Source organism: Vespa mandarinia, chromosome 2, assembly GCF_050613455.1.
Source record: "Vespa mandarinia isolate Hongniang chromosome 2, ASM5061345v1, whole genome shotgun sequence".
NCBI lineage: Eukaryota > Metazoa > Arthropoda > Insecta > Hymenoptera > Vespidae > Vespa > Vespa mandarinia.
Genome location: NC_140811.1, coordinates 19,797,575 through 19,811,536, shown reverse-complemented (window position 1 = coordinate 19,811,536; position 13,962 = coordinate 19,797,575). Strand labels below are relative to the sequence as shown.

Below are 13,962 nucleotides of genomic sequence, written 5' to 3'. Positions count from 1 at the left end.
ACACCATATGTGCACGTTAATTATAAGTACGATAATCACGAAAAATATAGGAATGATTATTTTACACGATGAAACTTATTATAAAGAAAGAAGACCACAACCGGATTTGGGCCCGGTTAAAAATATTTTAAGATTTATTTGGAATAATGAAAAAAAGACACTTTTCGACAGAACTGTAAAAGAGTGGGGTAAAAATATAATCTATTTGTATGATTTCCCTTTTCTAAGTACAATATTATTTTACTAAAATTATATCAATTATCGCGCGCACACACATACAGAGAGCGGAGCAAATTTATTTCTCTCTCTCTCTCTCTCTCTCTCTCTCTCTCTCTCTCTCTCTCTCTCTCTCTCTCCTCAGTTTCTCAGAAATTAATAATTATATATAATACTTGTTACGTATATGGATATTTTGTGATATAGAAATAATGAGATTATATACATATATATATATATATATATATAAACGAAACAGGTGAAGTGGTCATCTTTTATATTTTCTTTTTTGGTATTCTCGGTTTAATATTTGCATTGCAAATGCACTTGAGCCTTTCATATATAAAGGATTTAAAAAAACCGTTCTTTACGTACAGTGGTTTGCTCAATGTTAAAAGTATTTTAGAAGATCTTCGTTTATTACCGACATCGTTGATTATCGAAAATCCAGGTTATTCATCTATTAATTTCATTTTTTTTCTTCATTTATTACTCTTTTATATTTTATTTCTTAACATTTTGCACAGGAATCGGTTACAAACCGAACATTCCATTACCGCTTACTTCGCCGATCATTTGGATAAGCGAAACTAATAAAAATGCTCGATCGAAACGATACGTTCAAGCTTTAACGGACTTTCTAAAAGGTACGCAAATATATATAGAGCTCGCAAATATAATTTTTTCTTTCATAACAAGCCCAGTGTACGATAATAGTTTTGGAGAAAAAAGAATAAATGAAAAAATATTAATGAAAAACCATGTTACACAGATTACACGATGAATAGCTCGCAACGAGAATTAAAATGCAGTGAGGGTCAATTGAGACCATATAGTAAATTAAAGCCCTGTTTCTTCGATGTAAAAAGTCTCGGTTCTTGCGGAAAAGCCCCTTATGGATATACAATACCAATTCAGCCCTGTGTTCTAATTAAATTCAATAAAGTAAGTTCATTTTCTTTCTTTCATTACTTTTTCATTAAATATCGATTATAAATCGATCTTTACGATTACAATTACTTTATGCTATTTATTGCACTTTTTTTTATACTTATACTTATAAGAACTTGATGTCGCGCATTATAGAGACTTGGTTGGATTCCGCGTTATTATAATCGATCCTCTATATTACCACATAATATGCCAAATTTTTTGAAAAGGATCATCAAGAAATCGGATAAAGTACGTCGTTTAAAATCCATTAAATAAAATTCTAATGTAAATACTTTAATCATACGTATGCGTTATGTTACGTAAAATAGGCCTATATTTGGTTATCTTGCAATGGAGCAGACAATATAGACAAGGAACATATTGGAAAAATTGAATACATTCCTAATCCTGGCTTCCCCATTGAATATTTTCCGTTTAGTGGGCAAAAGGACTATGTATCTCCTGTTGTTGCTATAAAATTTAAAAATCTTACACGTAACTTTACTTTTAATATCATAAATTCAATGCAGAACGATTAAAAACGTATTGCAATTAAGTTGTCGGATATAGGAATATTATGAAGAGATATTTTTAATATATAATAAAATATTTTCCAGCAAATAGACTTTTGACGGTACAATGTATAATATGGACCTCTAATGTAATAGAACATACCAGTTATTATATGGATTTTCAGATAATTATTGGTAAAAGATTATATTTATTTTTACAATTTTTATATTTTTCAAAACTAAATATTGATATGTTATAACAATTATATATTGCAGAAAAATGATCGATCTAACTGCAGACATTATACACGGGATCAGCTCAAAGTAAACGCCTACCAAGAAATAGAATGAATGTAATAAGACTTATGTTTATTATGCGATTATAAAAGTTAATTTCTTTTTTATTTCTTATATTTCATTTGAAGTAAAATTAATTTAAAATCTATATAAAATCACTTGAAAATATATAAACTAATATAAATAATTTATGACATTTGACAAAAATAAAGAATTACTGGTTCAAATAATATTAATATTAATGGTAATATTAATATAAATTTCATACGCTTATTAAATATTTTCTATCGAAATATATTATAATTAATATTATAATTTCGTAAAATCGTTGATCATGCGTAACTATAAGACGTAACTATCGCTGATGACAGGAGATCGTCCTAGGGCTGACTCGCCTCCCGACGATCTCTCGAAACTGATACTAATCTATCATCGTTGGTCGTTTGTCCATGCTCTTGCTCGATTTTCTCATTAATATTTCAATACTTGTCGAATGAAACTATCGATAAAACATTTTCTTTAGTTCATTCGTCGTGTCGCCCTAAAAACAACACCGTTAACATTGCCGTTGTCGAGTTACTTTCGTTCACTTTTTCCACTCGTAAAAAAAAAAGTACCCGAATAACAAGGTTGATTCATTCCAGAGACTATACTCAAGTACTTGTCAATGTGAATTTGATGAAAGTTGTTATCTTTAAAATAAAACATAAAAACGCGCAAAAAGATACAATCACGGAAATACCGTACATTCGATAGAATTAACGTATTAGTGGGTGGTATGTGTGCACATACATATACATACATATATATATATATATATATATATATATGTGCGCGCATACAGTAGTAACCGCAACACCAAAATCCCTACGAAATTAGTATTTCCATGTTTTATTGATTCGAGTAAGGAAGCACGTATTTGTACTTTAGTACGTATTGTATGAAGGAGAAGAAAGCTTTGATGCCATCATGATGCGAAAAACAATTTAAGACGACGTTAAAATATCTAAAATTGCATTTGGTATTTAATTTCTTATTTATTTTGTATCTTTTATAAGGAAAGAGGCATTGGAAGCGACTGTAGCACCATCGGCGGATTTTCGAACGTGACAGTAGCGAAGTGGGGGCGCAATGGAAGGTCCGGTTTAGCGATTACGTCTCGGAAGGAGTGTTGACATTTATTTGAACGGTACGGGAGAATATGAATAGGCGAAAAGGAAGAATTTTTGGAATAATAACGAATAGACTTTTGTGACTCATTTTTATATTGGAATGTATTAATCAATGGTGCTTGGTGTCTGTTCCATGACTACATGCTATTAAAAAACTTTGTGCGCGTGAGGGCTTTGGCTCGAACTGCAACGCGCCATATTGGTTTGAGACAATTGCTCAAGTTAGTGGGGGCCTGACTGATACAACTTTTCTATCAAACCAACGTAGAATTATTTATTTCACGATCATGGAGGAAACCAAAATTATATACCATATTGACGACGAAGAAACACCTTATTTGGTGAAGCTGACTATATCACCGGAGAGGGTGACTTTGGCAGATTTTAAAAATGTCCTCAACCGACCGAATTACAAGTATTTCTTCAAATCAATGGACGATGACTTCGGGTTGGTGTTCAATTGATATAAATATATTTAGTAGGATTAAATTTAAATGAATATTAAACGTTCATATTTTTCGATCGTCATCATTGATAACGTTACATCATATTTTTTTATTGTTTCGAGATAAATGTCAAGCCATTATAATGATGATACGCTCTATGTGTTATTTCAAGATCGAATCTTATGTAGATATATACGATACGTATGATACTTGTCTTATTTTTCGCTCGCCGCACTCGTTTATTCGGCCCTTTGTTTATGGAAAATCTTTATAGATCCTATGTTTCTCTCTGTTTATTTCAATAGTACGCGTATTCCGATAATACGCTGTGTGTATTTCGATTGAAAGATAATTATATACTCGCTTTGTGCGTGTGCGTGCGCGTGCGGGGTAAATTCTTTCATTTTAACCTTCCTCTCTATTTTATTTTTCTACTAGAGTTGTGAAAGAAGAGATTGTAGATGACGATGCGCATCTTCCATGCTTCAATGGACGAGTAGTCTCATGGGTAAGACATGTTTATCTACATTATTATTTAAATAATTTCTATATGATATTATATTCTTAAATATTTAAGAGACACACATATTTAATATCCATATAAATACATACTCACAAGCTTATACTAAATATAAAAGAAATATACTCATATGTGATATATATTGTAAGGCTTATTTATTGTCTTATTATTTATTGACTTTTTGTGGAGCATTATTCAGTATTAGTATTTATTAAATTTATCAATTTTCATTTATTATCATGATACATTTTTTAAGAAATATGTTTCTCTAAAAGATATATATATATATATATATATATATATATATATATATATGCTTTATATAACGACAAGTTTCAATGCGTATAATATTGAATCTTAAAACATTTATGTTTAATTTTGACAGTTGGTGTCTGCCGAAGGCAGTAATGTATCGGATGGTGTTTCACATTGTACCGATTCTGTAGCGCATAGTGATGTAAAGCATGATCGTGTTGATCATGTAACACCAGGACATACGAATCGTGGTCCACCGCCGCTTTCGCATGATGATACATTAACAGAAACTGAAAGTATTATAAGTAGCCGACAAGGACATCATTTACATAAAAGTTCAAGACATCATACAGACAAATATGAGAAATATAACAAATATAATGGTTTGTGTGTATGCCAACATAAATTTGTAAGAATGTATTTGGTAAAAAAAAAAGAAAAAAAGAAAAAAAAAGAAAAGAAAAGAAAAGAAAAAAGGAAACGTAAATTAATATATTTTTATGCATTTTATTGCATATAGGATTGCGAATAAATGGTCATTCCAAGCATCGTTCTGGTCATGGCTATGAAACTGCCTCCATATTGAGCTCAGATCTAGAAACGACAACATTTTTAGAATCGGATGATGATGCAAGTAGTCGTATTACATCTACAACAGGTCGTCATACTAATATGAGTAGTGCAGTTGACAGGGCAACTTTAGGTTAATATGTAATATCATTTACATTTTAATCGAAGCTTTTTTTATTTATTTTTAGTTCTGCCTTAATTACTTTCAGATATTTATTTAGCTAAATTTTCATATTTATTTTCTGCGTATTAGATCGACGTAGACCTCAAAGAAGAAGAAGACACAGATTACCTCCTATGTCTCGAACATCCTCATTTAGCAGTATCACAGATAGCACAATGTCTTTAAATATCATAACGGTTTCATTAAATATGGACACTGTCAATTTCCTTGGAATAAGTATTGTTGGACAAAGTAATAAAGGTGGAGATGGAGGAATTTATGTTGGATCTATAATGAAAGGGTATGATACTTGATTTATTTAGTCTTATTTCATAAAATTATTCTTCATATTAAATCCTCATATACGTACATACGTATATACGCTCGCGCGCGCGCGCGCGCGCGCGCGCGCGTGTGTGTGTGTGTGTGTGTGTGTGTGTATGCACTATTATTGAATACATGCTTATCGCTATGCATTATTATACAGAAATTTATATGCATATATTATTACATAATTCTCTGTATTATTCATGTGAGAACAGAGCCCTAATATCATGAAATTTAGCACACACATACATACACACTCGCACACGCACGCACTCATTATATATGTATATATATCTGAATGTGTGCCGGAGCTTTATTTATTTCCAAATATTTCTTTCCTTATCTGATACAATAAAAATTGATTGTCCAGCAAATACAAGAAAATACTTAGATATTTTATATTTTGTAATGTACAATATTTTAGAAGTTATCTCGATTATTACAAGAAATCTATTTCAAACATACTGCAAATTTGTCTTTTATTAATTTATAATAATTGATAAGATAATTTCATTCACATTTCTACTTGTTAAATATTTTTCCATGGAAATAAATTTTTGTAATTGATATAGGGGAGCTGTAGCTTTAGATGGCCGAATAGAACCTGGTGACATGATTCTTCAAGTTAATGATATTAATTTTGAGAACATGTCAAATGATGAGGCGGTAAGGGTTCTACGTGAAGTTGTGCAAAAACCAGGGTAAGAGAGAATTTATTTATCTTAAATATATTATATCTGTTTGTAAATGTGTGCGTACTATTTTATCGAATTATTTGAAAAGAAAAAAAAGGATATTTTTGTTTAAAAAAAGAATAAATAAAAAGAAAATCTCCTCCATTCATATATTCTTACAATAAGGATATACATTTCTTTTTCATTTATTTATTTAGTTATTTTTGTTTCCTTTAGACCTATCAAATTAGTTGTCGCAAAATGTTGGGATCCGAATCCAAAAGGTTATTTTACCATACCAAGAACAGAACCAGTGCGTCCTATAGATCCGGGTGCATGGGTGGCACATACAGCGGCTATACGAGGCGAAGGTTTCCCACCTCGTCCGCCAAGTGCAACAACATTAACATCTACATCAAGTAGTCTTGCAAGTACTTTACCAGATACAGAACGTAAGTTATACTAATCACAATACATACACAGACCCACACGCACACCCACACACACACACACATACACACAATATTTAATTGTGTTTAATAATTGTTATAATTTCTTTTGAATAGGACCACTAGAGGAACTTCACCTTACCATTAATACAGACATGCCAACAATAGTACGTGCCATGGCACGTCCTGATTCGGGTCTGGAAATTCGTGATCGCATGTGGCTTAAAATTACAATTCCAAATGCATTTATCGGGGCAGATGTTGTTGATTGGCTTAGCACACATGTAGAAGGAATTATTGATCGTCGTGAAGCTAGAAAATACGCATCATTAATGTTAAAAGCTGGATTCATCAGACATACTGTGAATAAGATCACATTTTCCGAACAATGTTATTATATATTTGGTGATCTGTGTTCTGCAATGAGCAGCATGAAATTAGATTGTGATACGGTTGGACCTTTGCCGCCTCCTAACGCTTGGGACATGCCTTACTCAGGGACCTATGCACCTCATTCTGCGACTGGTTACAGTCCAATGCCATTTAATTTTACTAATGAACCAACTGTATATGGATATCATAGAGAGGAAAGTGTTCATAGTGGTTCAGGTAAGATTTATTGTCAATTGAAATTTGTCATTTATACTGTTCGCATACGATCCTTTGATATCGTTGCTTGAGAATATTGACAACAAATTATATTTCATACATTTATATATGGAAAGATCTCACTGTGCCGATTATACGGCCATTCATCGATTTATTAGGTGGTAGCAGTGCAGGTAGTGAACATATTTGTAAGGAACCTATCCACGACTTGAAGTCTTGTTCTTCAGCATCCGAATCGGAATTACATATCCCATCTGTGCCAAGTATGCCAAGTAAGAATTCTGGTAATGGGAATGGTTCGAATGGTAAAAGGTCAAATGGAAGCCATAGTCGGTCCAGTGGATCTGAGCAATCTGTACAGACAGGAACTGGTTCCGGAACTCAACAAAATCAACAAGACTTATCTGGTAGTAGACAGTCATTTCGTATTGCGATGGGCAATCCTTGTGAATTTTTTGTCGATGTTATGTAGATGCCTAGTATTGTGTAAATAGATAACTTATAAGTCTGACTGAGAACATAGGATATGATAGAATGTTACGCGATATCTTATGTATATGACATAACAATAAGTACATTGTGTGTATGTGTGTGCGTGTGTGTGCGTGCGTGTGTGTGTGTGTGTGTGGGTGGGTGTGCCCGTGTGCGTGCGTGCATCTATCTATGTATGTATGTATGTATGTATGTATGTATGTATGTATGCACACACACGCGCGCCACCGCGAGCACACATACACATACATACGTACATATATATAAACTTTTACATTGTCTGGCTGGCTTGTACTTTGGATATTGATTTAAGATGTTTTTTACGATTCATGTTAATACGTTATACAATCTAATTACTACATCCATCTATTAGTGTAGCTATGATCAATATCATTCCTTGCATGATAGTATAGTATTCATTCATTAATTTGGTATATATAGCCTGCAATATTTTTGGTATTATTCATGTGTATTAATACACATTTGCACTATGCTGTGTAATAAATTTTTAGTTTTAAACCTATTTAACATATTTTTATTTCAATATTTGCATGTATTACATAAATGTAAATACTAATGTCTTTTTATATAATAACCTTGATATAGTACGGAATATTATAATATCTTTGACAATATTAAAATAATTTAAACAAATTTTAAATAATGTTAATGATATCTCAGTTTTTTTATTGGTTCTATCGCCTAAAATATTTTCAACGAATAATTAAATAATATAATGTAATACAAGATTAAATTGAAAATGTAATATAAAATTATCTTCGCTCCGTCATGCGAAAGGATACTTAAATTATTAATTATTTCTTTCTTTTTTTTTTTATTTTTGTAAGTAGAAGTGTTTAGAATTTTATGTCGAATAATATTGGTATTAGTATTAATAGAATGAATAGATAAAACTTATTTTTTAGAGATAGAATAACAATATTGACATTGATAGTAACTATATCGACAACAAAGCGACTATATTAACGACAATAACAACAATATTAGTAATAGAAATAGTAATAGTAATAATAATAAGGAGAAGAAAAAGAAAAATAAGTTCCAAACAGATTTTGAATTCATTAGATTTGTGACAGACGTACTATTTTGGCTAAACTGCGTGTAGATTGGATGAAAACATAACAAGTATAGTTACATAGTTATACTATAATAGATGTACCAGTAATTGATTTTTTGTAGTAGATTAAAATTTGATATAATCATAATATATAAATTAACACTGGTTTTATATATTAAATAATTGCCATTTTATTGGACGTTATTAGATTATTATTAATCCATGAAGATATTATGTACAGTTTAAAGCCAATTTCTTGCTGAAAACTTTCTGGAAAATTTACTCTCATGTTTATGTCAGTATTTATTCCTTCATATAAGTATGAATGTCTATAAATAGAATCCATTCAATATGTTCGTGTGTACATATAAACAGCTTATTTCTATATCAGTGCATTTAAAGTTACTCTTAAAAAATAGAGATATTATTATAATTTTCCATAAAATTAATTGTTAGATAGTAGTGTATTAAAATATGAAATTACTTGTATGAATTACTTATTTATCACTGGAAATCTATTTCTTCTGTAGTAGATGCACAGTGATATACGCTTTAATCTTAATGTAATTCTACTTGCAAAAGCATGATAGCACAAAATGTAAAGCACAAGCATGATCACAACAATAACACTATTGACAGAAATGTATGTTAAAATATGGTGTTAATAGCATATAGTGCATGTGTACCTGTATGTAATAAATGGTCTGTAATAATATTAATATTTCTCCATTCATTGCATTTTAGGACTGTCTACGACAATGGGCCAACTATTCCTTTAAAATCAACAATGTACTATTCCATGTACTGAACGATTCACCAACTGTTGCCTTAAATAATCTTTATATGATGAAGAATGTGTAAAGTCAGGCATTTGCCAAATTTATAAAGGCACATTATGCAATAGTTGATGCATCGTTTGATTACTATTATTATTATTATTATTATTATTATTATTATTATTATTATTATTATTATTATTATTATTATTATTATTATTATTATTATTATTATTATTATTATTATTATTATTATTATTATTATTATTATTATTATTAATATTATTATTATTATTATTATTATTATTATTATTATTATTATTATTATTATTATTATTATTATTATTATTATTATTATTATTATTATTATTATTATTATTATTATTATTATTATTATTATTATTATTATTATTATTATTATTATTATTATTATTATTATTATTATTATTATTATTATTATTATTATTATTATTATTATTATTATTATTATTAGTAATAGTAGTAGTAGTGCTAGTAGTAGTAGTAGTAGTAGTTGTAGTTGTAGTTGTAGTTGTAGTAGTAATAGTAGTAGTAGTAGTAGTAGTAGTAGTAGTAGTAGTAGTAGTAGTAGTAGTATTACTATTACTATTATTACTACTACTATTACTACTACTACTATTACTACTACTACTACTACTACTACTACTACTACTACTACTGCTACTAATACTACTACTATTACTACTACTACTACTACTAGCACTATTATTATTATTATTATTATTATTATTATTATTATTATTATTATTATTATTATTATTACTATTATATGTGTGACACGGACGCTTTTATTTTATTCTAAACATCTAAAATTATCTGAATGAAAAAAGCTGTTCACAACTGTATTATTTGGTATAACACCATGAAAGGTTCGATAATGTGTACATATATAATGTTAAATCATTCTCGTATTAAATGTGCCATCTTATCTGTGTTAAAAGTACAAGGAAGCAACAAAACTTGTACACGTATTTTTCAGGTGTATGCACTTATTAATGATATTTTATAAAAAATATTTTTGATTACATTTTCCTTTTCATTATTTAGTAAAATTTATTTATTATACACTTTCATTTTAAAACAGTTTTACAATATAAATTATTATATATTCTTAGTACAAAAAATGCCTTCTGCATTTATACAAAGAAACGATTTGATCAAAAATATGATTTTGTGCATACTTCTAGGACCGAAATATTGTATATAAAATTGTGTTCACTTTCAAATTATATTACGGTTGATTCTTTTTCATGCACTGCATAGTATTTAGAATATATTTTCTTTTAAAATTTATGAATTCAATTGCTAAACACGAGTGTGGTGTATGTATATATAAATATATATGTATGTGTATATATATATATATATATATATATATATGTGTATATATATACACACATATATATTATTGCAAATTTTATGTATTTGTTGTTTCACAATAATAGGAAGAACAATTTTGTAAAATCAAATTACGCAATTTTTCAAATTTCATTTTTATGGTCGAATTTCGATTTTATTATATAATAATTTATTAATGATAATATTTTCTTTCATATTAATTAAATAAATTATTATAAACGTTAATAATTATAAATATTGCAACTTGTTTATAGACATACTTTGGAAACCCATTATATATGTATTGTATATATGATAGATATAGATACATAAAATTGCTTACTGAATAATAACCAATGATATGGTGTGTATATATATATATATATATACACATATATATGAAAGTTTGTAGAAGATTTCATACATTAATTGATAATATGGTAGTTAATAACGGTAAAATGGTAATTGTCATCACTATAACTTGTATGGAAAATTGCATAGTGAAATTGAACGTTTTAATTTAACAAATTATGCATCTCTATCTATATGTATGTATCGTGAAAACTAGTTACAAAAGTTTTTCGTCAATATTATCACTCTATTATCTCATTATAAATCATTGTAAAATATAAAAATATTTTATGTTGCCGACAGGTTTGATATAATATGTCTGAGCACCTCAAGAGTTTCACTCTTTTAATAAACTTACTAAATAATTTCATATCATCAATAATATTTAAATATTTTGTTGGTTTAAATACGATGGATTTTATTGATATATTTTGCGGTTCACAGACATATCATTGGTTTAATTTTTGTTTTTTCACTTCTGCTGCTCTAAAAGGTCGCGTCTGCTTTTTATTTTGAAAATTGATAGCCACTCAATTTACTTTCTGACTGCTGTTATATGCATATGGATTATTATTATGTCAAAGACATGATAGAATCCTTTTTGTGCCTTGTGCTGCGCTGATGGTTTATGCAGGGCGACGTATGCACGAAGAATGTCGCACGCAGACAAGTAATTTGGACAACAATACCAGAGATAATATTTGTGAGTGTAGTTTTATTTTAATATTTTCTTTTAGATTTCATTAAAGAGAATAGAATGATTATGATTACAAGGTTTGGCTACTTGTGCGACAGTAATCTGAGTATGGACTTTTATTGTTTCGAAAGAAAACTATTCTGTATTTGCAGAGAGGCAGTACCTTTCGACAATAGTAAAGAAAAAGAAAAAGAAAAAAAAAAAAATAAAACAAACAAATAAAATTTATTGCACCATTGATGTTTAGCATTTGATATGCTTGCATTTGTATTATTATTATATACACACTTTTGACAGATTATATTTTTGAATTATCATTGCACAAACATTATAATTGCAACAGAATGTATGTGTATTTAAGTGTATAGCGCCCTTTTAGTGCAGTAGATATATGACATTATGTACTTTGGAACATGAAATATTTTTATTCTTTACAGATGAAGAAGACATTTTGGAGTACCAGTTTCTGCATAAGTGAAGATCTCTGTTATCACGTAATACGTATACACAATGACATTAATAGACGTTAACAGGAAGTTATGGTATAATTCCACGTCGTTTTATTAAGTGGACGGAAGTAGCACACGCGAAACATATGTTTATATATTTAATAGGCCAATTTTGATAAAATGCTGTAGAAGGTAAAATGTCCAAGCTCATGTAATAATGATTTATAATGTCTATACATAATAGAATTAAGGTCATTGGAATCTCTGTGTGACAAATGTGTCCTTTTTTGAAATGTTGGTACGGTTTGTGTTAATTCATACGAAACATTTGCAGTAACAGGGGTTGTATTACTTATGCAGTATTCTTTGTGCATACATGCATGCATACATGTATATGTATACTCGCACGCGCGCGCACACACACACGCACGCGCACGCACACACACACACACACACACACATGTATATATATGTATGTATGTATGTATATATTACAAATTACTGCAAACACGTGCAGGTTGACAGAGCTTATTAATTCTTGTAAGTACGTCAAGTACTAGCTCCTGTTTGATAACGCTTTTCAAACATATTCCCATTCTCACATTAATCGTTATTAATAATTATATTTTTTCAACTTTCCATTATTAGAGAGCAATCTTTGTTTCCGAATTGTTTGAAACGTTATATCTCGTAAAATCTTTAATATCCTTATCTTTCTTTTTTTTGCTTTCTATAAAAAAAGGAAAATTTTGAAAGCAAAATGGAAAACGGAAAAATGAAAGAAGTTTCCAATATAATAAATACTATGTGTAAACTCTTTACACACACGACAATATAATTTGCCCCCGTCGTAAAAAATATCGAAATAAAGAAAGTGTCAAATTTATAGAATATGGAGACTATTTGGGCATTTGTATACGTTATCTTTTCGAAGGTGGGAAACATCTCGTTGCATTAAAATTAATTGTGATATTATACAGAAATTTGAACAAACAGGAACGGATATCAGAAGTGCAAAATAAAAAAAAATAAAAAAAGTAAAAATAATAAACAAGTAGAAGCGTAGCAACGAGACAAAAGGAAATGTGCCGGTATAATAATCTATGTAGCCAGCCTGTACACATACACATATACAGACACACAAAACATTTACCAAACTGTTGAGGTCTCAACATAGAATCGATAATATTCATTCCGATTTTTAATGGGTCATGAACGTCATTTTTTAAGTGCGCATACTAAGAACTCACGGAATATGTATACGCATATATAAACACATATAGATATACATATTATATTTATTTATAAAGGAATGTATATACATTTTTTATTGTTTTTACCGAAAATTCTTTATGTGTATAACTTGCGTGGAAACAACTCGTGCGTTTTTGAACCGCTGTGAGTATTACGTAATAAAGTAATTAACATTAACGACGTGTACAGAATGTATTTCATTGGTGACATGGAATGTCTTTTTGATAATTCATTATTATTCGTAAAAAATTGTAAACATTAGTAGGGCAAAACATTAAAAAAGGCAAAATATAAAATAATGAACGCACTGTTCAAGGCATAAAATTGACTTACGATTTTCTTGCT

At 29.2% G+C, this 13,962-nt stretch overlaps 2 protein-coding genes across 6 annotated transcripts; both read left to right on the top strand.

Annotated features, from left to right (window-relative positions):
* Positions 1-18: 18 nt before the first annotated feature.
* LOC118442392 (sodium/potassium-transporting ATPase subunit beta-1-like) lies at positions 19-3,092 on the top strand. 2 transcript variants are annotated; one of them, XR_014983839.1, is made up of 9 exons: positions 19-188; positions 476-667; positions 744-863; positions 989-1,161; positions 1,303-1,398; positions 1,479-1,644; positions 1,767-1,856; positions 1,938-2,014; positions 3,017-3,092. XR_014983839.1 is itself a non-coding variant. In XM_035867972.2 (8 exons), the coding sequence occupies exons 1-8, from the start codon at positions 53-55 to the stop codon at positions 1,943-1,945; spliced, it is 981 nt and encodes a 326-aa protein (XP_035723865.2). In that variant the 5' UTR covers positions 19-52; the 3' UTR covers positions 1,946-2,112. The 2 variants fall into 2 exon arrangements, 1 of the variants encoding a protein (XP_035723865.2); XM_035867972.2 differs by lacking the exon at positions 3,017-3,092 and having other exon boundaries at positions 1,938-2,112.
* Positions 3,093-3,147: 55 nt separating this feature from the next.
* dsh (Segment polarity protein dishevelled) lies at positions 3,148-12,705 on the top strand. 4 transcript variants are annotated; one of them, XM_085664854.1, is made up of 11 exons: positions 3,148-3,578; positions 4,015-4,084; positions 4,482-4,734; positions 4,872-5,054; positions 5,175-5,385; positions 5,984-6,112; positions 6,323-6,537; positions 6,652-7,143; positions 7,302-7,550; positions 11,852-11,920; positions 12,352-12,705. In XM_085664854.1, the coding sequence occupies exons 1-11, from the start codon at positions 3,418-3,420 to the stop codon at positions 12,390-12,392; spliced, it is 2,073 nt and encodes a 690-aa protein (XP_085520980.1). In that variant the 5' UTR covers positions 3,148-3,417; the 3' UTR covers positions 12,393-12,705. The 4 variants fall into 4 exon arrangements, with proteins under 4 accessions (XP_085520980.1, XP_035720505.1, XP_035720633.1 ...); XM_035864612.2 differs by lacking the exon at positions 11,852-11,920 and having other exon boundaries at positions 12,352-12,702; XM_035864740.2 differs by lacking the exons at positions 11,852-11,920; positions 12,352-12,705 and adding an exon at positions 9,458-9,656.
* The last annotated feature ends 1,257 nt before the right edge of the window (positions 12,706-13,962 follow it).